Source organism: Oncorhynchus gorbuscha, linkage group LG13, assembly GCF_021184085.1.
Source record: "Oncorhynchus gorbuscha isolate QuinsamMale2020 ecotype Even-year linkage group LG13, OgorEven_v1.0, whole genome shotgun sequence".
NCBI lineage: Eukaryota > Metazoa > Chordata > Actinopteri > Salmoniformes > Salmonidae > Oncorhynchus > Oncorhynchus gorbuscha.
The window spans coordinates 43,049,788-43,075,729 of NC_060185.1; the positions used below are offsets into that span (position 1 = coordinate 43,049,788).

At 42.5% G+C, this 25,942-nt stretch overlaps 1 protein-coding gene across 5 annotated transcripts; it reads right to left on the bottom strand.

Moving 5' to 3' along the window:
- Positions 1-666: 666 nt before the first annotated feature.
- LOC123992949 (SID1 transmembrane family member 2-like) lies at positions 667-21,665 on the bottom strand. Of its 5 annotated transcripts, XM_046294612.1 has the most exons (27): positions 20,925-21,665; positions 20,457-20,581; positions 17,622-17,786; positions 17,230-17,275; positions 16,637-16,738; positions 14,143-14,226; positions 13,850-14,015; positions 13,600-13,693; positions 13,429-13,487; positions 13,172-13,183; positions 12,458-12,505; positions 11,983-12,057; positions 11,704-11,766; positions 11,179-11,297; positions 10,938-11,011; positions 10,656-10,722; positions 10,379-10,452; positions 10,141-10,264; positions 6,941-7,058; positions 6,554-6,690; positions 5,225-5,333; positions 4,879-4,955; positions 4,208-4,254; positions 3,534-3,639; positions 1,840-1,950; positions 1,312-1,425; positions 667-1,080 (listed from the first exon to the last, which is right to left on the bottom strand). In XM_046294612.1, the coding sequence occupies exons 1-27, from the start codon at positions 21,144-21,146 to the stop codon at positions 1,018-1,020; spliced, it is 2,601 nt and encodes an 866-aa protein (XP_046150568.1). In that variant the 5' UTR covers positions 21,147-21,665; the 3' UTR covers positions 667-1,017. The 5 variants fall into 5 exon arrangements, with proteins under 5 accessions (XP_046150568.1, XP_046150569.1, XP_046150571.1 ...); XM_046294613.1 differs by lacking the exon at positions 13,172-13,183; XM_046294615.1 differs by lacking the exon at positions 11,704-11,766 and having other exon boundaries at positions 20,925-21,664.
- Positions 21,666-25,942: the final 4,277 nt, after the last annotated feature.

Below are 25,942 nucleotides of genomic sequence, written 5' to 3' on the forward strand. Positions count from 1 at the left end.
CTGTTTGTCAGTTAATTAAAATGCAAAACCTAGAGACAGATTGTACTAATGCGAAGACTACACGTTTATCATCGTGGACACAAACTTTATTCAGTAGTCACATAGTCCCAAGTTCTTATCCTACAGTGCAAAATCTATTTCTCACCAGCTAAGGACATAGTTTATTTTTTTAAACTTTACCATCGTGGACACAAACTTTATTCAGTAGTCACATAGTCCCAAGTTCTTATCCTACAGTGCAAAATCTATTTTTCTCACCAGCTAAGGACATAGTTTATTTTTCAAAACTTTACCTTTAATTAACTAGGCAAGTCAGTTAAGAACAAATTCTTCTTTTCAATGACGGCCTAGGAACAGTGGGTTAACTGCCTGTTCAGGGGCAGAACGACAGATTTGTACCTTGTCAGCTTGGGGGTTTGAACTTGCAACCTTCTGGTTACTAGTCCAACGCTCTAACCACGAGGCTACCCTGCCGCCCCGGACGTAGTTAGTAATTAAAATACAATCGTTGATCTCTCTGGGACAGACCCATCCAGTATCAGACAGCCATAGAAATACAAACCACGCGCATGATCAGAACATTAAAGGCCACAGACAGACTGGACATGGAGTGTTCACACACACACACACACACTTATGCTCCATCATATATACACAGGCGCACACACACTATACACTTTTAAATGCATTGATGGAGTTGCAGGTGAATAATGATGCAATATAAATTAAATTCAAACGGTTATCAGCAATAAGAAAACACAACAACCACAGTAGTTTTGGATGGCAGTAAGGAGAAATGTCAGCATGTCCTGGTGAACCAGACTCATTGATTGGCACGCCAAGTGTCCATACAGATTCCAACTCCGGGGAGGGCGCACCGTCCTTCCCCAGCTCTTTGATTGGCTGAGAGATGCCCAGCCCGCCTGCAGTCAGGGAGACATGCCATTGGGTGTCTCAGTTGCCAATGTGTCACTACTGGCCAGCAATAAATGTTAAGGCAGAGCCAGAGAGTAACTCTCAGAAGACGAAAATCTTGTCTCTCTGAACATCGTCCAAGTCATCGTCCATGGTGAGGAGAACCTGGCAGAGAAAGCAGAGGAGTCAGTCACTATAAGATGTTACTATCTGGGTATGTATGGGTCAGGAATGGGGTCTTCATCAAAGCTCAGCCACTTATGATCTATTGCTGAATGATGTGTGCAGTAACCATGTCCACGGTGTGAAATCTGTGTATTCCCCTCCAATTTATAATACTATGAAATGAGTGCCACATGGCCCTCCCCAGAGATGTGCACACACATGCACACTCACCAGAAAGGAACCAAACATGGCAATGGAGGACAGGAAGTGCCAGATGTCGTGGTCGTCGAAGAAGGAGAGCACGATGCAATCACGGTTGTGTTCCCGGGACTCGGCAGGGGTTTTCTACGGCAGGGGGAGAGGGGACAAAGCAGTCAGCGCCAAAGTGACATGAGAATGTTGGGGGTTATGTGACCATAGCATGTGGTGTGTGAGCATGTGATGTTTTCAATGTGGTACTACAGATACCATGAATCCCATTGGGGCAGGAGTTGCCAAACTTCTCGTCGGAGACCCCTAAAACTTTCACTATTTTATTGTAGACCTGAACTAGCATACCTGAATCAACTTACCTACACAGACAAGGGCTTGATGGACTAGTTGAATCAGGTGTGTTAGCTCTGGAACAGTTTGAATACATGGAACGGCTGGGGGGTTCCCCCGAGGAGGTCTGAAAACACCCTGTCATGGGGGTGTGTAAGGCTGACGTGTGGTGGAAGCCACTGATCTGTAAGGTCATTGTGTGTGTGTTGTGCTGACCTGCCAAGTACTGAGGCCCTGGAAGAAGAAGAAGAGAGCGAAGCCCCACACCACGGCCGTGAAGAGGATACACACCATGGCCATGCACTGGATCCTCTCACCACTGCGGAGCTACACACACACACATCATCTGTGATTGTACACGCGGAACATGTTCTACGTCGTTTCATGTGTCAGATGTGCACTTTCTATATCCAAAACTGTTAGAATATGGCAACAATCAAACAAAGCACATTTGGTAGAATGTTTGAATTTAGAATGTCTGTTGCTAAGAGTTAGTCATTCATGATTTCAAATCTTTTCATTCCTATGGTGATTCTAAATCATACAAATACATTGACATTTGACTATGATGATATCACAATTGAATAGAGCAACTATAGTGGAATGTTGTGAATTTAGAATGTTTGGTTGTTAGATGCCAATGTTGATTTGGAACTCAGTTTTGGTGGCAACAACCTCAATACTAGAAGTGTGATTTGCTCCTGCTTTTGAAAGATTCATTATTGAGAAATGGATCAGCGACTCCATCCAGCGATTTGTCCAGGGTGTACCATGGATGGCATCATGGACAGCACAGGTGGAAGCGGGCAACCTGAGTCTGTGGGAGTACGAGCAGTACTGGACAAAACCAGCTCAGACACATGGCCATGTTCCTTGAGAACAGCCAGCACCTGCCTGAGCAGGAGGAGAGCAGTCTGATCGACTTGTACAGGGAGGTGAGGCGCGGTTTTCTCTTTTATAGAGTGACAGTGAGAGAGACCCTGAACACGAGAGGACTAAGGCTTTGGTGTGGGAGGAGTGACGAGCAGTGGCTCTTTGATGAGGAGATGGAGGAAATTGGGAGCTATTCCGAGGGTGTTGGAACTGCAGAAGGGCTTCTTGTTTGCCTACGAATCACACGGATTGACAGATCTTTATTTTGTAGTGGATTTAAAATTAAAATAATTTATTAGCTATTTTTTTAACCATTAGCCTACAATTTCTGTGCCCCCACTGAAATATAATTAACATAATCTGTTTAAGATTGAGATATCATTTTCTTTGCATGGACTGCATCTCAATCCACCCCATCTGCCAATATCGCGGTGAAATGTGGCAGAGCTAGAGCGGTGTTAGTCAGACCGGTCGACATCCCGAAAATTGGTCTTCTCACAAAAAAGTATTGACTTCTCTATAGACTAAACTCTCACGAACACAATGGTGTTCTCCGTTTTGCTCTAGGGTGCCAACAAGCCTCACAAGACGGCCTGAAGGTCCCTGGTACCAGTTAAAAAACAATAATGGAAGCATATACAGTATCGGGATAGTTTAGTGCCTAAAATATGATGCCTTAAATACATGCCTTTAAAAAAAGATATATAGCTTCCTGATCTTATATCTCTCAGATATAGGACAGACACTTCAGAACAAACTTCCTTTAGATTTTTTGGGGGACTATCCATGGTCTTCAAGTTCAAAATCAAATAGCTAAATGATTCTTGGTATGACAATCTTAAAACAATTCCATATGTTAGCTTAGACTCCCCCAGCTTAGACAGGGTTTAGACTCTAGAGGGTTAATGACTTAAAATATACTGTGTGTGTGAACTTGTCTATGGAAAGTTCACACACACACACACACACACACACACACACACACACACACACACACACACACACACACACACACACACACACACCTACCTACCTACCTTCATGATGATGTAGAAGGCAAAGTAGAGTAGCAGGTTGCAGATGGCGATGGCCAGCAGGTAAGAGGCAAAGTCATTGGGTGTCTTTAGTAGCCCATAGGCAGCCCTGGACAGACCGAACAACAACCACACAATGTCAATGATGAGATGTCTACTCTACTCTCATGGTTGTGGGTGAGTAATGACTATTCTACAGACTAAATGGATACCTTGCCTCATCAGGCTGAGTGGGTCGCAATAAAATCACATTGACAGAAAGGGACATTAATCACTTAAAGTAGTTGTGAAAGACCTTTGGTAAAAAATACAAAAAACACTGCATGATGATGTCAAACAATGTACAGATCTGCCATCTTAATTTGAACCCGTTTCTCACAGCAGGAAAACAAATCCGGCGGCGACAGGAAATGGTCATTATTACGTGGATTATATTGAATTGATTTTTTTTAGGGGTTGATACATTTTTCGTTAGGGCACATCAAGTCATATTTTAAAATGGAAATGACAAACTTTAAAGCCCTTTTAAACCCTAATTACACTACAATGAGCATTTCATGTCACGCTGGAAAATGCTCTGCGACAAGTGATCAAATTAAGATATCACATATATAGAACACTGCAGTAAAGGCAGTCCAGTCTGAATAAGATAGTGAGTGAATGAAAGAAATACTCACAGAGACCAGTTCACTATGTTTCCCATCACTAGCAGAACCATTCGGTCCTAACAGAGAGAGAGAGAAACATTTACTTGTGGATTTATAGATCTTTCGCGACAGAGTGAGTCTCCATACAGTATGTGTCTGTATAGTCTACCATTTACTGTATATATATATATACAGTATGTGTCTGTATAGTCTACCATTTACTGTATATATATATATATATATATGAATGGACAAAGCCATCGATCACGTATAACCATTCACTCAATAGCATATTGAAGCCAAATGAAGGCTGTTAAGATGGTGTGTCATGGAGACACAAAATACGCAATTTGAGCTTCATGAAGTGACATTGCAGCCTAACTAAGTACTGCCCCCTCAATTTGAGTAAAGGCCGACCAGGGTACTGCAGGCTGCCATTAGCAAATAAATTATCCTTATAACTTCTTATGTGTGCGATTTAAAAAATAATTGGTTCAAGGACATACTGTACATCGGGTGTATTAGCAGCAATTATTGCTACCACGATTGCCTTCTAAACATTTTTTTTTTTACACAAAGATTGATATTTTTCCATTCACTATAATGGGGGATCCTGTTTATGCAAACAATGCCTGCAGTACCGCGGTCAACCTTTGTGGTTTCAATAAGTGGGCAGTAGTTCTCCCCTGATGTATACTCACAATATACATGGGGCCACTGCACTGGCGGATACAGTCAGTGTAGATCACATACACAATCCTGCGCAGGATGCCAGAATCTGAAACACAGACAAGTAGAATAGACTGACTCGTCCATAGCCCCTGTAACATTACAAGGTAAAAGCTAACCCTGACCCCAGGCCTGTTCCTAGCCCTTACTCCTAGGTTTCTTCCATCTAGGTTGTTTTTCCTAGCTACTGTGCTTCTGCATTGCCTGCTCTTGGGCTTTTGGGTTGGTATCTGTAAAGGACTTTGTGAGAACTGCCAATGTAAAAAAAGGGGCTTTTAAAAATAACAAATAAATGTGATTGATTGATTGACTCCTTACCCAGTCTCCAGCGACCCATGTAGTAGAGCTGGGTGCTGAGCAGCATGGTGGCCAGGATGTGGAGGACAGAGAAGATGATCCAGAACACCATGTTGCCCTTCCCAAACACCTGGACACAACACACACAGGTAGACACACACCCATCAGGAATGTTACACTTGCTGAATGATGATTCTATGGGTGGGTTGCACCAACATGGTTTACATTAATCTAGGATTAGAGCTAATCTAGAGAGATGTGTTGTACCAACATGGTTTACATTAATCTAGGATTAGAGCTAATCTAGAGAGATGTGTTGTACCACTTCATTTTTTATCTGGATCAGTAAATCTATAATTAACGGTTTTAAAACTATGATTATGATTAGTGACATGTTACACCAATATATGATGTATTTCGAGAGTTGAAACGAAGTAGCTAGCCTACTTGTCAAATGAGGCCACAAAGTTTCTGTTATAAAATAATAACAATGGAACTACTGCAACTCCATCGTGAAAGGTTCTCATGGGTTGGCTGATTTGAAATAAAATCTGTTATTTTTCAGTACTAGACAGAAAATTAATTTGTTAGCTACTATATCTAGCTAGTTTATAAACCAAGCTAGTTAGCAATAATAAATAATATTGTATGCTATTACTTAACATTATTTAGCCATTTATTATTTGTCCGCTAGCCACCTGATCATGGCACGTCAAAGATGATACATTTTCTCCGCTTATAAAAAAAAAGAAAAGTTGTCGGGCTGATGGAGGAATTTAGTAAAGTACTGGAGGATACAAAGACAGACAACACAAATGTCAAAAAGAAGGAAGACACCTGGGCCATTTCGTGCGACAAATGTAATGGATCGACATAGATTAAAGAGTGACCCAAAATCAGATAAAAAGCACGCTGGAAAAAAACGTACAACCGAAAGCCAAAAAGGATGCTGCAGAGGAGAAGCGGGGAAGCGGAGCCGGGCCTCCGTCCATGGAAATTGATCCTACCACCCAGAAGATATAGGAGATGATTCCCCAACAGTTTGCCCCTCTCCTTCACCCCTATGATGACGACAGACAACTTGACCCACCAATATTTTGTATGCATAAATAACTTAAATATCAATGCCTTTAATGCTACTTCACTACAATGTTACCGTTGCAGTTTAGAATTCATCTACAATCTAAATGTTTTTTATATTTTTATTCATTGAGCAACAGACTTAAAATTAATCTAGGTTTAAACTAAATTTAGATTAGAGGAAGGATTTAATTTAACTAGGATTAATTTAAAACTAGGTTTAAAATTGGGTGCAACAAGATTAAGATGAGTATGTCCCTAGTCACTCACCACTCCTAGCACAGAGAAGAAGATGACAGCAGCCAGGCAGGCGTAGGCAGTGTAAGCGCTGGCATTGATATCTGGGTGTCTCTTCTGGTACAGCTTTAACACACACAGCCCAGCGATCATATACATGAAGGAGGTGTCTGACCGACAGGGAGATCGAGGAGGAAAGGGAGACATTAATGACGTTTCTTACAGTACAAAATATCTTCCAGTACAGTTATTGGGAAGTAGCCAGAGTCCCAGATCAGTTTGTGCCATCCTGCAGTCACAGCGATGCAGTTGGCATGACAATATGAACCGATCTGGGACTGATTGAGAAACCCATCTATTGAGGATATGTGTTAGTGTCTTCAGGATCTCCCAATTAGCCAACCACTACATTAGTCTCACCGAACTGGAAGTTGGTGTAGTTGGGGCAAACGTGGTAGCAGGCACTCAGCAGTCCCTCCATCATCAGAGCTGTGCCCATGGCGTAAAACAGCCCAAAGTGCTTAGGGATGCCACACTCCTGGAGACCGGCAGAGAGGGAGAGACAGAGGCATAAAAATTATATAAATTCATTGTCACTAGCTAGGTTCCCCATCCAAGTGGCGACAGATTTTCATGCAAATATTCAAAAATGTTCATGCAAATATTTAATATGTGCATTTTCCCACCAGAGATCGGTTTCCATCAAATTGACTTGTTGTGGATATAAAAGGCTTTGTCTGATAACGTAGTGAAAAGACAAAAATATTCACATCCAATGTTCATGCCTCTAGACGAGATTTAAGTCGGTGTGTTTCACAGTGGTGTATGACCTGACAAAGATCCAACTCGGATGGAAACTTTGTCTTTATTGCGCGTCTGATTAACTCACCCTAGGAGCACACGAGAGTTGTGGACATTCTTTTTTTTTCTTTGATAATGTAATACACATAAAAATAACTTTTGCAGTTAAATTCCCATGTTCAGAATAAAAAATACAAGTTAAAATGACTTTCCATTGCATTTTCAAACCTACTGATGGTCATGTCACAGAGATCTTTTGCGTTATATATCGAATGTGCACACACTCCGGTCTTGGCACGAGTGCTGTAGCCAACAGCTTGCAGATACAGTGCGGGCCGAGCCTACATGAGATTTTATGGACATTTTATGGCATCGATCATGTCACCACAATAAGATATTTTTTGGAAAGGAGCCTCAAGCTCATCACCGTGCACTTTCACTACCCAGTGAAGTTCATCATTTATTTAATTTATTATATTTATATATTATTATATTATTATTATATTAACCCGTAGCCAAATAAACCACATGCTTTCCCTAATCATAGTGGGAGGACCACACAAGATATCATTGCATGACTCCAAGTTTACTTCGATATGTGAACTCCTACCGCAATTGTTCCCCGCATAATTAAATTTACCTACACAAAACCACCACAAAAATTCACCTTATCTAGTGTATTTACAGTTGAAGTCGGCAGTTTACATACACCTTAGCCAAATACATTTAAACTCAGTTTTTCACAATTCCTGACATTTAATTTGAGTAATAATTCCCTGTCTTAGGTCAGTTAGGATCACCACTTTATTTTAAGAATGTGAAATGTCAGAATAATAGTAGAGAATAATTTATTTAAGCTTTTATTAATTTCATCACATTCCCAGTGGGTCAGAAGTTTACATACACAATTATTATTTGGTAGCATTGCCTTTAAATTGTTTAACTTGGGTCAAACGTTTCAGGTAGCCTTCCACAAGCTTCCCACAATAAGTTGGGTGAATTTTGGCCCATTCCTACTGACAGAGCTGGTGTAACTGAGTCATGTTAGTTGGCCTCCTTGCTCGCACACGCCTTTTCAGTTCTGCCCACAAATTTTCTATAGGATGAGGTCAGGGTTTTGTAATGGCCACTCCAATACCTTGACCTTGTTGTCCTTAAGCCATTTTGCAAAAACTTTGGAAGTATGCTTGGGGTCATTGTCCATTTGGAAGACCCATTTGCGACCAAGCTTTAACTTCCTGACTGATGTCTTGAGATTTTGCTTCCATATATCCACACAATTTTCCTTCTTCATGAGGCCATCTATTTTGTGAAGTGCACCAGTTCCTCCTGCAGCAAAGCACCCCCCACAACATGATGTTGCCACTTGTGCTTCACGGTTGGGATGGTGTTCTTTGGCTTGCAAGCCTCCCCCTTTTTCCTACAAACATAATGGTCATTATGGCCAAACAGTTCTATTTTTGTTTCATCAGACCAGAGGACATTTCTCCAAAAAGTACAATCTTTGTCCACATGTGCAGCTGCAAACTGTAGTCTGGCTTTTTTATTGCGGTTTTGAAGCAGTGGCTTCTTCCTTGCTGAGCAGCCTTTCAGATTATATCGACTCATTTTACTGTGGATATAGATACCTTGGTCCCGTTTCCTCCAGCATCTTCACAAGGTCCTTTGCTGTTGTTCAGGGATTGATTTTCACTTTTCACACCAAAGTTCGTTCATCTCTAGGAGACAGAACGTGTCTCCTTCCTGAGCGGTATGACGGCTGCGTGCTCCCATGGTGTTTATACTTGCGTACTATTGTTTGTACAGATGAACGTGGTACCTTCAGGCGTTTGGAAATTGCTCCCAAGGATGAATCAGACTGAGGTCTTGGCTGATTTCTTTAGATTTTCCCATGATTTCAAGCAAAGAGGCACTGAGTTTGAAGGTAGATCTTGAAATACATCCACAGATCCACCTCCAATTGACTCAACTTATGTCAGACGATCAGAAGCTTCTAAAGCCATGACATCATTTTATGGAATTTTCCAAGCTGTTTAAAGGCACAGTCAACTTAGTGTATGTAAACTTCTGACCCACTGGAATTGTGATAGTGAATTATAAGTCAAGTAATCTGTCTGTAAACAATTGTTGGAAAAATTACTTGTGTCATGCACAAAGCAGATGTCCTAACCGACTTGTCAAAACTATAGTTTGTTAACAAGAAATTTGTGGAGTGGTTGAAAAACGAGTTTTAATGACTCCAACCTAAGTGTATGTAAAATTCTGACTTCAACTGTAGTTTTGTCGCCGTTTGGAAAGTTTACTGACAAATTTTCAGTTTACATCTGGCATGTCTTGAAATGTTTTATACCACATGTACTTACGTTTGGATGGAAACCTGCTTACTGGTGTGGAACGTTCCTTAGTGTATAGGAAATATCAATTTGGACAAAACCCTCACGTCAACGTCATGGGTGGTGATACGAATTCCATACATGGAAATACCAATATGAGCATTTCATGTTCTATTGCTTATCCCACTGCTATAATACCGATCTGTACCAGGGGTTGGTTTAGAGGTTGGGTTGCCACCCCTGGAACACATATTTCCCCTGGAGGTAGCGGTTCGATCCCCCAGTTCCGCCACTCACACTCTGTACTTCATCCCTGTCATCTTTCTACACATACTCTAATCTACACCTGTCAATAAAAACAAAACTAGGATTATTGCCACCATAAGTGTGTTCTACGCCCTCCCTGTCATCCAAAAAAACTACAAAATATCCCCCCCACCCAAAAAAATGTAAAAACAAAAGCACCATCTCAGTCTGATCTCTCACCAGTGCGTTGAGGTCGTGGCGGTCCAGCGCTCTGCTGTGGATGATGTCTCTCTGCAGCACGATGAGCAGGAAGAGGAGGCCCAGCATCACGTAACCAAGGTTACTCAGTATGTTGTTGAAGGCACTGCACACCAGAGGGTAGAGAATGGATGTCATGGATGACACAAGTCATACATTACATGCCCAGCCATAGGTGTTTCCCCTTATTACACACACACACACACACACACACACACACCTTAAATTCCCCAGGGGGTGTGCACACAGGAAGTTGTAGTAGCAGATGTCCTGATTTCCTGTCACGTTGACAACCTGGAGGAGAGAGGAACATGTCAACAACAACACACTACCCACCCACCCGCCACGTGTGGATTTTAGTCATATCTACTCACTCGAAGCCAATACCTTTACACACTACAAATGCACTCGTTGTAACTCTGTAATAATGTAGCTATAACTCTGTAATAATGTAGTAAATCCGAAGTTGGAGCGTGAGTGAGGGTAGCACACAGTACCGTTTGATAAGTGATGACCAGCTGGATGACAGGGAGGGCATAGAACACACCTATGGTGGCAATATTCCTGAGGAGAGGAACACTGACATTAACTGCCATGACACTGACAGTTGTACGATTACTGTACAATCTGACTGGTACAAAACAAACCTACACCCTATATCCAAAGAAGCAATTGTTATCATGTATTTGACTAAAGTACTGATAGAGTGGAGGGTGCCAGAGGGTTATAGCCCACAGCATTGATGTACAGAATTTGAGGCAACTCTCCGTCCCACTCACCAGAAGTAGATCTGGTACTTTTTACTCAGAACCCGCTTGTCCTTGCGAGCGAGGTCCGACACACACAGGTACTTCTGCAAAAGGACAAGCGACCACAAAGAGCTTCATTGGGAGGGAAAAAGTCAACAAAAACAACAGAGGATAAGGATAATATTGAGTGATGCACAGGGGAGGAGCAGTAGAGGGGAAAGGGATGGATGAGAGGTAGAGGGGGGAGGGATGGAGGAGGGATGGGCCAGACCTTGGTGCGGACGATGTTCTTGTCCGAGTCGATGTCGGCCAACGTGTCATAGTCATCCTCCTCTATTGAGCTCAGAGACTCCTGTCGACTACGACCCGTAACGCTCTCCAACGAACGCTCTGAGAGAGGAGACAGAGAGAACAGCAACCACCTTTACAGTATGTCAGTGACTGAGGGTTACATTTTTAAATTTGATTAGTTTTTGTTGGTTTTACAGCTTGGATTTAAAAAAATATGATTTGGGACGTATTCAATAGATTGGTGGTTCTGGCCAAAGACGCATTCCTGATAGTCACAAAATGTATAATTGAAATTGTTCTCGACATTCCATCTTCATCTCTGCGTACAGTCAAACATGATTGTTGACCATATGTGATCGTTTTGGTCCCCGTCTGTGGTCATCAGAGCATTAAATTACATCAAAAGGAGGATAGATCTTGAACACATTCCGAATTGATTGACATGGTGCTGATTTATACAGTGAAGGGATGCGATTGGCTGGCTGATTAAGGCAGTGAGTGTCACCAATGCAGATGGCTACGTGGTGGATGGCAGTTAGGAATGGTCTGCGTTTCAAAGTCTCCTGTCCTGATAAACAAACACAGATAAACCAATAAGAAACAAGAGCACTCCGCAGCCCTCCAATCAAGAGCCAGTTTGGTGGTGAAATGCTGTGCAACATTACTTAAAGACAGATGTTGTGCCATGTGGACCCCATTGTGTGTATTTGCACATCTGTGTGTGTACAGTATTAGAGTGTGTGTGTCTAATTATGCGTCTGTATTTGGTCATCTTGCTCCATACCCATGTATCCGTAGTTGGCATCTGATGCTATGCTGTCTGTGATGGCCTCTGAGCTCAACGTGCTGGCGTTGTCCGCTGTAGAAACAATAGCAGAGAGAAACAACATTAAAGAGGGCTTGAAGTGGTGTAAGTATTCACTTTGGCTGTGTCCCAACTCTCTCTCCTTCCTCCCAAAGTGTTCACTTCCCCTCGCTGATTCAAAGGAAATGACTGGCAAAAGAAATATGGCGAAAAGTGCAACTTGTCCATGACTCCCCCAATCCAATGCTTTTAGAATTGTGGGAAGTAGTGAAGGAGTGCACATTCACGAGGAGACTCTTGTGCAGAAACAAAATCAACGAGACACACGGCAGAACTGGAACAGTGAAAGCCCTGTCTTACCCAGCTAGCTACACTGATTGTCAATATTTAACTCAAAACCTTTCAAAACATTGTCACACTTGTAATGTAAATGAGCACACACACACTCTCTCACCAAAGGAGCCGTATTCATAGGGGGAGACTGGAGTCACACCTGGCTTTCCTGTGGTAACAGGTAGAGATCATGTCACAAACACACACCAAACACATGCAACAATAGTAGTTAGTAGTCTGCACACAACCACAGCATCTAGATGAATGGTTAGTCAGAGAGGACACACCATGCCCTGTGGGCTCAGAGACAATGTGAAAGTGAGGCAAGGGTTAATGCACAGGTGCTAATCAGTCCCCTTGGGTGTGAGTCCAACGGGAGAAAAATAAGTCCATTTCAGTCAAACTCCCATTGGAACCAAACCACCGTAACCGTAATATCACGACCATGACAAGGGTTTTTGTGACAGGACAATGCTGTGAAGTCAGGCAACTCAGGAAGTGAACTGAAATTCCAATACAATAATTGAAAAAGGGGGTTATATTTTCAATGACTCCTCAATAAAACTGTGAAGGAGAATACATTGATTTAAAATGTTTTTCCATATTTTAAATTTAAATCACTTCCCGATTTCAAATTGACACCCAACCGTGGTGAAGGTCATTTATTAGCCATGCATGTTGATGATTTCCTCATCCTCCCAGATCATACTGGTGATAATGACTGTGAGATGGGTGTAACTATTTATATAGCGTGCACAAAGGGTAATAAGTAGTGTGACATTGTAAGAGAAGCTCAGACACAGGCAATATCTCACAACTCCAACGCCATTCTTACCCAGTAGAGAGGCTGAGCCAATGAGTAGCATGGGGAGAAAGCATGGGGAGAAAGCGAGACAAATTCAACACACAAAGACATAGAAAACCTAGAGAAATAGATCAGTAATCCTTCATCCGATGGGGCAACTGTTAATGGTTCGCATCCATCTTAAACTCGTTTTAAATCTTAAATACACAGTTAGTTCTCTTCACTGTACACCTCTCTGGAAAAAAAAATACAACGGAGTGTGCCGTTATGGTGGGTTGCTGGGATACCTGTCTCCGCGGGCGACATGTCCGCTGGGTTCAGAAGCCCCTCCCTCCTCCTGTGCATCCTGACCAGAGAAAAGACCCAGAGAGAAAGAGACACACTTGAGTTCCAAAGCTTCTATGACAGTGTATGAAATAATGTACTTACTGTATATGACAGTGAAGCGATCGACAGACCTCTTGTTCTCCACACAGGCCACCAGGAAGGTGAGCAGGTAGAAGGAGAGGAAGATGCCCAGGCAGAACAGCATGCCCATCACGTACACATCCGCTGAGACGGAGAGAGGGAGAGGGGCAAGAGGGAGAAAGGAAGGAGAGGAAAAGATGTTAGAGAGAAACAGAAAGGGAAAGAGAGAGAGACATGAACACTTCTCTCTGCTACATTGGGAATGATGTACTGTTTGGCCCGCCTGGCTGAGTGACTCACAGCTGATGGCAGGCGAGACGACCACGTCCAGAGTTTTACTGCGGTTGCCGGCATCAATGAGTTCATCTGGACGGAGGGGGTAGAAGCGCAGGGGACCCCCACATGCCTCGTCCTCCGTCTTCACCACCACCACCACATAGAAACTGTTACTGGGGAAGTCCTTCCTCTGAGAGCCACAAGAGAAAAGGGGAGAGGGAGAGTCGATGAAATGGTTGCCCATTGTGGCAAGTGAGTTGTAAACATTTATTTATTGATCAATTACCTGATCTCTCCAGTGTGTGTGTATATTCTACCTGGACAGTGATGGCAGCTGTCTTGGTCATAGTTTGATACATTCCAATGAAGGCCACGTTGTTATCCAAGTCATACACTGGGCACTGATAAGGTAGAACACAGCATTTAGCAATCAGAGAGGAACGAGTGTCTGTATGTGTGTGTGTGTCTGCCTGTCTGTCTGTGCAGAGAACAGGCGCAGTCACGGCTAATGTGGTTTCCATGGCAACAGGCACCTCTGCACTCCCCATCAAGTGTGTGGAATGGAGATTTCTATATTGGCCAACCTTTCAGGGACACCCCCAATGTGAGCTATTACACACCAGACAGAGCTTTACATAGCGTTTTAGTAACGCCTCTTTTTCACAGCTTTAAGCTGCTTTAGGGTAAATCCTGTGCATTTCCCAAGTTCATTCACAGCTGTCTAGTGGTTGCTGGGGTGCTCAGAATGAACTCAACACTGCCCTTGTGTGGTGAATCAGAGGCTAGCCATTGGAGACAGGCTGAGGGAACCACAGTTCAGTGATGTCATGTGAGGTCAGTGGATGCAGGTTGATGTAAGGTCATGGCTGTATTCATTAGGGTACACCATAGCAAAATGTTTTGCAACAGAAAACTTAAACAACTGTTTATTTTAGCGTTTCTGAACAGTCTATCCCCGTTTCAGTTTGCTTACTTCCGATTGGTCTCGAACAGAGTTGTGAACTCAATGTCACATGACTTGAGACTCTATATAAAATAAAATAACTTGAGACTTGACTTGGAGCCTCAAGACTCGGGACTCGACTTTTGACTGGATGACTTGAATTTTTCTGGACAGGTTTTGTATTGTTTTGTCTGTCACTCATTTTGTGGAAGAGAGTCTACATCGATTATTCCACATGCAGCCAGAGACAGTACCCGCAGCATCGCCCTCGCAAAAAACTCTGCCACAGATTGGCTAGTGAAACGCACACTCGGCACTCTGACTGGATCAGCAAACTGTCAATCAACACAGGTTGGGTGAGCTAGCAAACATACTGCTGATTTGCTGTACAAGCTATAGGATCAGGTGCAGCGCAAACATCAAACTGTAAATAAATAAATCTGCACCTCCAAAAATTGTTCGGTGATCAAGAATTTGAACTGCTTACATTGCAAGCTAATCAGTAATGGGGCAACAATTACTAGCATAAGCCTACAGGTCTTTAGGTATGTAACAATTGCTTTAACTTGTGAAGATTGCATTTGGGATTTGTTGTTAAAATGAATTATTACTGTGGCGAAGACGCACCATAGGCGCGGCTCTTCACTTACGCTCTCCAAACTTGTTTATTTATTTTCATATTTAATTTTACCTTTATTTAACTAGGCAAGTCAGTTAAGAACAAATTCTTATTTACTTATAATGACAGCCTGTTTGATAGGACTACGATACATTTTAATTTAGCCAACCATTTCTTACCCCATTTCTTACCCTCAGTGGAGTGATGCTTATTTAATTCAATGTATGGTTTCCTTTGTTCATAACCGGAGTTCCGTATCTGTGTCCTATGGCCGCGTTCAAAACAACTGGAAACCCGGAACTCTCCGACTTCAGTGCGTTCAAGACAATTGGGAACCCGGGCCTCTTTCACTAATGTCATAATTTGAATTCAGATTTTTTGGAGTTCCCAGTTGTCTTGAAAGCACCATTAATCTCTGTCTTTCTGGTTGTACATAATAGGAGTGTGCAAGGCCTCATAAAATAGGCTTTGGAATCAGAACGTTGAATAAGATCAAATGACTGTTCCATGTATGCATGGTGTTGAAATATCATTAATAATCATTAGCTCTGAGTAAGAGAAATGTAGCGATGTGGAAATGGCCTTTTACATTGTAAAACCAGTTTATTGGTTGTAATTGCCAAATTGGGTAATTGTATGATCCTGGGGGCCCAGTGCTTATATTTTTTATGCGGGCTTACCTGTTTGAGCTCCTGTTAGACAGAATCGACTTGGTTTCTCAAGGGGAGGCTGTGCAGTCTTGCCCTCTACCTGTGTCCATTCAGATAGGACAGGTTAAGCCTGATACAGAGGCTATTTCTTTTGGACTATTGCCCATGAATATTTGGTCAATCTACTTGTATATTTTGTATGATATGGCACTTTCACCACAGGATCACCAAGACCTGTGAATAAATGTACACTCTGAACACGTCAACCCGCCTTGCCTTCTGCTGATGGCATGCCCTCACGACTGCTACAAGGTCTCTATTTTGCAATGACATGGGATTCTTAAAATGTGTCGTACACAAAATAATGAAAAGGGCTGTCTGGTAGCCTCAATAAATATACACATATTTGTAGCTGAACAAGTCGTTGCATGTATAGATTTTTTTTTACTTGACTTGAGACTTGAAAACGTATAACTTGATCTTAGAACGCACGACTTGGGACTTGACTCGAGACTTGACCCGTTCTACTTGGGACTCGAACCTTGTGACTTGGCCCCACCTCTGGTGCCTAATGAACAGGTTTGGTCAAGTTAGTTTACCTGGATGTCCTGAATGGACATGACAGAGCACGGGAAGGTCATCTCAGAGTTGACCTTGACGATGGCCGTGTCCACTCCGTCAGGGAACACATATTTGAAGTACTAAGAGAGAAAAACAGAGTTAGAATAAAAAAAAAGTTCACATATATATTGGAATTAAGTCCTAAATCAGCCGAGTGGAAGAAATATATATATATTTAAAAAAAGAAATTCAAACAATCTTCCTAACAATACTATTCTACTATGTTGATAGATCTACCGTTTTGAAAGGGCAAATTTTTCTTCGAATACAAACGCACATGTGCACACACAAAATGTATGTATGTAACAATATAGATTTTCTAGTGTCTCTTTCTCTCCATCTCTGTCACGCAACAGCTCAACAGATCAGGCACACACATTTGTTTTTGTAATATCAATCCCATCGTTGGCCCTGGCCTTTAGACTTAGACACAGTAAAGAGGTAGTACCCAACCGTCTTCTCCACCCACACACACATCTCATGGTCACGTGCAGTATAAGGGTTTCACGGGAAATATGCTATGTGCGTATGTACGCACGTGTGCATCGGTGTGAGTGGCTGTGTTTCTTACCTGGGGTTGGGATGGTGAGGCAGTGAAGCTGAACTTTTTGTCTGTACTGTAATGAAGAAGACGAGAAACACTCAACAAATACAACAGCCATATTAGCCAGTCAGGTCACATATACAGTACGCCATCTCTACTCTATGAGTTATGCTGCTACACAGGGTGTCTCTTGGCTTGCTGTAGAGATAGGCAGTCACGAGTGTGTGTATGCAAAAAGGCCGCATTCAATGCAAATTAGACCAGCTCTACACAGTTGCATAATAGTGATGTAAAATATGATGACTCAGAGTATTGAATACATACTGCTGTGGGAGGCATGTAAAGCTCTACAACCAGATATCATGTATTCGCTCAGCTAGCTAGCATGAAGCTAATGATCCCTGATGAAGATGACTCACTGCAGGGTGAAGCTGTCCACACGGCTGATCCTCAGCTGGTAGTGGGTGCCCAAGCTGGACAGGGTGGACACGTCCACAAAGAAGTACTGGGTCTCAGAGAGGGTGCGGGTGGGGGGTTGGCAAAGTGTTCGGCCCACATGGGCATAGGGGTACTTCCTCTGGTACCTGTGGGGGGGGGGGGGGCAAAGAGATATCACTTCTCCACCCATTTTCATCAAGGTCTTTTATAAAGGGAGACCTGGCCAAGAGAGTAGCTCAATATACAAATCATGATCACATACTTGGGCTCATAGAACAGAAAAGGCTTATTATTAGACTAGGGTCCCATTCAAAATTGCACCACTTTTGAGCAGGGTCCATAGGGAATGTAGGGTGCCATTTCATAAGCCATTTTTAGACTGAACTAAACAACCATGACCATTGCAGCAGCCGCTCATAACAGTTCCTATGGACGGTAAATGATAAGAACAGGAGGATAAGAAGAGCCACTGCTAAAAAAGGGACTGAATTGGCCTGTTGAATTGTGTCAACTACAGTCCCACAAAAAACAGTGTTAATGACAGAAAAACCAACAACTTCCCAAAAACACAACAACCTAGCTAGTACTGTAATTATAGCTAGTGTCTATGGGAAATTAGGCCTATGCTTTATGTTTATGTGGAAGTGAAACTCAAGGTACAACGATGACTCACTCTCAACTAGAGTTTTACCACCTGACACAGGTGTTCTGGTATTGCGCAAGTCCGTGGATTATGTTACGCCATGAAAGACGTTCCCCAAACACGGTGCACGGTTCGTAAAAAAAAACAACAACCAAAATGTGCACCACTTGGGGTCCAGAAGACAGAGTTTGGAAAAACCCTGGGCTACTGTATAATAGAACAAATTATACACTGATCCAACAGGTAGGTTCTGCATGCAGGCTAAACACTTAGACCTAGGCTATATCATATAATAATTAGGGAGGGCTTATATAGTCCTGTTTGACTGTATGTACAAGTGGGTACCCTGTACAGGTGTGAAGTGAAAAAGTTTTTTTCCTGCATATTCCATTGAGACACCCTCGGAGAGTGTGGTCACGGCCAGGGATCAGCCATTATTGACAGCAACTCTGGAGCAATTAGGGCTAATTGCCTTGCTCAAGGGAATAATGGCAGATGTTTACCTCGTTGGCTCAGGGATTCAAACAGCAACCTTTCGGTTACTGGCCAAAACAGGATTTGCTGTTTTATTTTCATGTCTTATTGCCCTGCCGTCACTCCCTTCAGTTAACCCATTCAGTACTTCTACTGCACATCTCTCTGTACTGTTTATAATACAGTGAGCTCCAAACGTTTATGGACAGTGACACTTTTTTGTTTTGGCTCAGTACTCCAGCAATGAAGGAAATTATACATTGACTATGAGGTTAAAGTGCAGACTGTCAGCTTTAATTGTAGGGTATTTTCATCCATATTGGGTGAACCATGTAGAAATTACAGCACTTTTTGGACATAGTCTCCCCATTTGAGGGGACCAAAAGTATTGGTACAAATGGTATTAAAGTAGACAAAAGTTCAGTATTTGGTCCCACATTCCTAGCATACAATGATTACATCAAACTTGCGGTTTGTGTTGGTTGTGTTTCAGATTATTTTCTTCCCAATAGAAATTAACGTTAATAATGTACTGTCATTATGGTGTCACTTTTAAGAATAGAATATGTTTTTAAACACTTCTACATTAATGTGAATCCGACTATGATTACGGATTAACCTGAATGAATCGTGAATACTGATGAGTGAGACACCATACTCCCAAGACATGATAACCTCTCATTCATTCATTATAATAACAGGGAGGTTAGCATTTTGCATTTTGTTGGGGGGGGGTATGATATTTGTGCATATCTGTAACTTTCTCACTCATCATTATTCACAATTCATTCAAGATGATCCGTAATCATGGTATCAGCCACACTAATGTAGTGTTAAGAAACACATTATATTCTTATTTACAATAAAACTGACTCCAAAATGACACAATACATTATTTACCATTAATTTCTATTGGGCACAAAATAATCTAAAACCAAAACAAACTGCAAATGCATTCAACAAGAGAGTCACAAGCTGGATGTAATCTTTGCGTGCTAGGAAAATGGGACCAAATACTGAACTTTTGACTACTTTTAATAGACATAAATGAATTTATCCCAATACTTAAAATGTGGGGACTATGTAAAAAAAGTGCTGTCATTTTTCTAAACGGTTCACCTGATATGGATGAAAATACACTCAAATGAAAGCTGACAGTCTTAACTTCATGTATCATTTCAAATCCAAAGTGCTGGAGTACAGAGCCAAAACAAACAAAAAAATGTGTCACTGTCCCAATACTTTTGGAGCTCATTGTATCTTCACCCGTGAATAAGCCAATATCTAGCCTACATAATGAAGAGAAACACAGCAAAAACAGACCCAAGGAGAAACAAAACCCTACAACATCTAGGCTACACAACTTCAGTTGTTTTCTTTGACTGAACAATTTAATACCAAAGCACAACCACGTATCACGCTTCCCTTCCAATCTAGATGAATATGGCCAGCTGTATATTGACATAATGAATTGTGGTGACATAATACAGGGACAGGACCAGGATGTGTGAGGGTTGCGTTCAGTAGGGCACAACTTTGTAGATAGAAATGTCCTGTATAGAGCCGACTTGAGTCCTTATTCTACATGTCAAACGATGCATGTTTTTTCTACATAACACATTGCTTCTGTCTGAACGTTCCACAACATTGTGTCCTACTGAACGTGCCCCCAGGTGTGCCAGTAGGGTAGGCTACTCACAGTCCACGCAGTATGAGGGGGACCTGGAAGGACAGCACGGCCTGCTTCTGTCTGACCACAAACAGGATGGGACTGCTCTCTGCCCCCTCAGACAGTACATCCACAGTCACACGGACCCCCTCCGTCTGCCAGGGCAGGGGGGAGAGAGGTTTAGAGAAACTCACAGAATCAAAGTAAAACGACAGTACACACACACACACACACACACAAGTTTTGTATTGATCACTTATTGCAATCTTATTTTACCATAAAACCAAATTAGGCTACTCATAGCAAGACAGCTGTTCAGTGTTCTTCAATCCTAGTACTGGGGACGGAATGCGCAGGTTTAATTCCAGCCACGTACTAACATGATTAGTTGAAACAGGTGTGTTAGCAATAGGCAGCAACAAACGCCAGAACGTGGAGGTCTGTGAAAAGCAGGTTCGAAGAACAAAGTGGGATTTGTGACCTGAACTATGTACTCACCTTGTTTCGGGAGACGGTGTGATTGAAGGCGTAGATGGTTTGGTTGTCACTCGTAACTGTATCGTTGTAGGTAACATCAAACTCTGCATCCTTTTGGACCACCGTTTTACTTTCTGCCCGTGCGCACCGCAAGTGGGTCACACATAACAACAACAGGGCCACATAACCAAGCCGGAACAAGACTGAAACGGGGCCAAATTTACAACAGCTCCTCAAAACCATTTCCTTGCAATTTGTCAACAATAGCTGTGCTAGCTGATCAAAACGACCTAAATGCACGACCTAAATGGCAAACCTACCTAATGTTAGCTAACTAGACTAGAGCTCAATTGTAATGTTTCATTCACAACAACACAACAGTTGATTGCGAACGACTAGCTAGTGAGATAATCTAGCCAGCTAGCTACATTTGCTTGCTAATGATTAATGTATTACATTCACACCGCTCCTCCTGTTTCACCATCACCAGCTGGCAAGCTAACCACTCCTCGGTACTGCGACGTAAACTAACGTTAGCTAGACGATAACAACACAACTACTACTCGCTAGCTAGATCCCGAATGATTTAATGTCCGCGGTTTTTTACAGCTCATGTCATCCGCATTTTATCATTTAGGTTGACATATGCCTGCAGTGTTGATCATATCGAGTATCGTAAAGTGAACGTTGTTTGCATCTGTTGAATCGACTGACCACGTTTGAGGTGTTAAATCTGTGTCACCCACTCCCTCCCTCCGCACGCACAAAAAAAACAAGAACGGCGTAATGAGGTCATTCTTTACGTCCCAAGCATAGAAATATAATGCATATTAATTAATTAATTATTTAACTAACAAATTCTTATTTACAATTACGGCCTACCAAAAGGTCTTCTGCGGGGACGGTGTCTGGGATTTAAAAAATAAATACAATATACATATAGGACAAAACACACATCACAACATTACATAAAGACAGACCTAAGACAACAACATAACAAGGCAGCAACACATGACAACACAACATGGTAGCAGCACAAAAACATGGTACAAACATTATTGGCCAAAGTCAACAGCACAAAGGTCAAGAAGGTAGAGACAACAATGCATCATACAAAGCAGCCACAACTGTCAGTGAGATGATTGAGTCTCTGAATGAGGAGATTGAGATAAAACTGTCCAGTTTGAGTGTTTGTTGCAGCTCGTTCTAGTTGCTAGCTGCAGCGAACTGAAAAGATGGATGTGTGCGCTTTGGGGACCTTTAACAGAATGTGACTGGCAGAATGGGTGTTGTATTTTTTAAATTTAATATTTGTTTAAATTTCACCTTTATTTAACCAGGTAGACCAGTTGAGAACAAGTTCTCAATTACAACTGCGACCTGGCCAAGATAAAGCAAAGCAGTTTGACACATTCAACAACACAGAGTTACAGATGGAATAAACAAACATACAGTCAATAATACAGTAGAAAAAAGTAATATACAGTGTGTGCAAATGAGGTAAGATAAGGGAGGTAAAGGCAATAAAATAGGCCATAGTGGCGAGGTAATTACGATATAGCAATTAAACACTGGACTGATAGATGTGCAGAAGATGAATGTGCAAGTAGAGATACTGGGGTGCAAAGGAGCTAAATAAATAAATACCGTATGGGGATGAGGTAGTTGAATGGGCTATTTACAGATGGGCTATTTACAGGTGGGCTATGTACAGGTGCAATGATCTGAGAGCTGCTCTGACAGCTGGTTCTTGAAATTAGTGAGGGAGATAAGTCTCCAGCGATTTAAAAATATATATTTTTACATGTTTTTTTGCAGTTTCTTCCAGCATAGGGACGGGCAGGGTAGCCTAGTGGTTAGAGCGTTGGACTAGTAACCGGAAGGTTGCAAGTTCAAATCCCCAAGCTGACCAGGTACAAATCTGTCGTTCTGCCCCTAAACAGGCAGTTAACCCACTGTTTCTAGGCCGTCATTGAAAATAAGAATTTGTTCTTAACTGACTTGCCTAGTTAAATAAGGGTAAAATATAAAATAAAATATAGAACTGTAAGGAAAGGCGGCCAAAGGAGGAATTGGCTTTGGGGGTGACTGGAATTGGCTTTGGGGGTGACCAGTGAAATATACCTGCTGGAGCGTGTGCTGCGGGTGAGTGCTGCTATGGTGACCAGTGAACTGAGATGACTTGGAGCCACTGGGTTTGGTGACAAGTATGAAGCGAGGGCCAGCCAACGAGAGCGTACAGGTCGCAGTGGTGGGTAGTATATGGGGTTTTGGTGACAAAACGGATGGCACTGTGATAGACTGCATCCAATTTGTTGAGTAGAGTGTTGGGAGGCTATTTTGTAAATGACATCGATGAAGTCGAGGATTGGTAGGATAATCAGTTTTACGAGGGTATGTTTGGCAGCATGAGTGAAGGATGCTTTGTTGCGAAATAGGAAGCCAATTCTAGATTTAATTTTGGATTGGAGATGCTTAATGTGGGTCTGGAAGGAGAGTTTACAGTCTAACCAGACACCTAGGTACTTGTAGTTGTCCACATATTCTAGGTCAGAACCGTCCAGAGTAGTGATGCTGGATGGGCGGGCAGGTGCAGGCAGCGATCGGTTATAGAGCATGCACTTAGTCTTACTTGCATTTAGGAGCAGTTGGAGGCCACAGAAAGGAGAGTTTTATGGCATTGAAGCTCGTCTGGAGGGTTGTTAACACAGTGTCCAAATAAGGGCCAGAAGTATACAGAATGGTGTCGTCTGCATAGATGTGGATCAGAGAATCACCAGCAGCAAGAGCGACATCATTGATGTATACAGGGAAGAGAATCAGCCTGAGAATTGAACCCTGTGACACCCCCATAGAGACTGCCAGAGGTCCGGACAACAGGCCCTCCGATTTGACACACTGAACTCTATCAGAGAAGTAGTTGGTGAACCAGGCGAGACAGTAATTTGAGAAACCAAGGCTGTTGAGTCTGCCGATAAGAATGTGGTGATTGACAGAGTCGAAAGCCTTGGCCAGGTTGATGAATACGGCTGCACAGTGTTGTCTCTTATCAGTTATGATATTGTTTAGGACCTTGAGCGTGGCTGAGGTGCACCCATGACCAGCTCGGAAGCTAGGAGAAGGTATGGTGGGATTCGAAATGTCGGTGATCTGTTTGTTAACTTGGCTCTCGAAGACATTAGAAAGGCAGGGTAGGATAGATTTACAGTATATCACAAAAGTGACTACACCCCTCATATTTTTGTAAATATTTAAGTATATATTTTCATGTGACAACACTGAAGAAATGACACTTTGCTACAATGTAAAGTAGTGAGTGTACAGCTTGTATAACAGTGTAAATTTGCTGTCCCCTCAAAATAACTCAACACACATCCATTAATGTCTAAACCGCTGGCAACAAAAGTGAGAACACCCCTAAGAGAAAATGTCCAAATTGGGCCCAAAGTGTCAATATTTTGTGCTGTACACTCACTACTTAGAAAGGCCTGCTAGCTGAAGTGTTTCAGGGAGCGTTTGACAGTGATGAGGGTTGGTCATTTGACCGCAGACCCATTACAGGTTTGGGTGAAGGAGAAATGTCGGAGGCCTGGTTGAGTTTCTGTGGGGGGTGCAGGGCAGTTGACCGGGGTAGGGGTAGCCAGGTGGAAAGCATGGCCAGCCATAGAAGAATGCTTATTGAAATTCTCAATTATTGTTGATTTATCGGTGGTGACTGTGTATCCTAGTCTCAGTGCAGTGGGCAGCTGGGAGGAGGTGCTCTTATTCTCCATGGACTTTACAGTGTCCCAGAACTTTTTGGAGTTTGTGCTACAGGATGCATATTTCTGTTTGAAAAAGCTAGTTAGCTTTCCTAACTGCCTGTGTATATTGGTTCCTAACTTCCCTGAAAAATTGCATATCACAGGGGTTATTTGATGCTAATGCAGTACGCCACATGATGTTTTTGTGCTGGTCAAGGGCAGTCAGGTCTCGAGTGAACCAAGGGCTCTATCCGTTACTGGTTCTACATTTTTTGAATGGGGCATGCTTATTTCAGATGGTGAGGAAGGCACTTTTAAAGAATAACCAAGCATCCTCTACTGACGGGATGAGGTCAATATCCTTCCAGGATACCCGGGTCAGGTTGATTAGAAAGGCCTGCTCGCTGAAGTGTTTCAGGGAGCGTTTGACAGTGATTAGGGTTGGTCATTTGACCGCAGACCCATTACGGATGCAGGCAATGAGGCAGTGATCGCTGAGATCTTGGTTGAAGACAGCAGTGGTGTATTTGGAGGGCAAGTTGGTTAGGATGATATCTATGAGGGTGCCGTGTTTACAGATTTGGGGTTGTACCTGGTAGGTTCATTGATCATTTGTGTGCGATTGAGGGCATCAAGCTTAGATTGTTGGATGGCCGGGGTGTTAAGCATGTCCCAGTTTAGGTCACCTAGCAGCACGAGCTCTGAAGATAGATGGGGAGCAATCAATTCACATATGGTGTCCAGCTGCTGGGGGAAGAGGGTGGTCTATAGCAAGCGGCAAAGGTGAGAGACTTGTTTCTGGAAAGGTGGATTTTTAGAAGTAGAAGCTCGAATTGTTTGGGCACAGACCTGAATAGTAAGCCTGTTTCAATCTCTGGGATTGCACAGACCCCTTTGAATTCTATCTTGTAAGCCTAGTTAGGGATGTTCTTTTTGTCAAGCCAGGATTCAGACATGGCTAGGACATCCTGGTTGGCAGAGTTGCCAGTGAATAAAACAAACTTGGGGAGGAGGCTTTTAATGTTAACATGCATGAAACCAAGGCTTTTACAGTTACAGAAGTCAACAAATGTGAGCGCCTGGGGAATGGGAGTGAAGCTAGGCACTGCTGGGCCTGGATTAACCTCTACATCACCAGAGGAACAGAGGAGGAGTAGGATAAGGGTATGGCTTAAGACTATAAGAACTGGTCGTCTAGTACGTTCGGTACAGAGTAAAAGAAGTTTCTGGGCGCGATACAATAGATTCAAGGCATAATGTACAGACAAAAGTATGGTAGGATGTGAATACAGTGGA

Coding starts and splice junctions, on each gene's coding strand:
- LOC123992949 (XM_046294612.1), bottom strand. CDS start 21,146: ATGGTTTTGAGGAGCTGTTGTAAATTTGGCCCCGTTTCAGTCTTGTTC. Junction 17,787..20,456: donor CCCCTCATACTGCGTGGACT/GTGAGTAGCCTA, acceptor CCCCCCCCACAG/GTACCAGAGGAAGTACCCCT. Junction 10,723..10,937: donor AAGTACCAGATCTACTTCTG/GTGAGTGGGACG, acceptor TCCTCTCCTCAG/GAATATTGCCACCATAGGTG.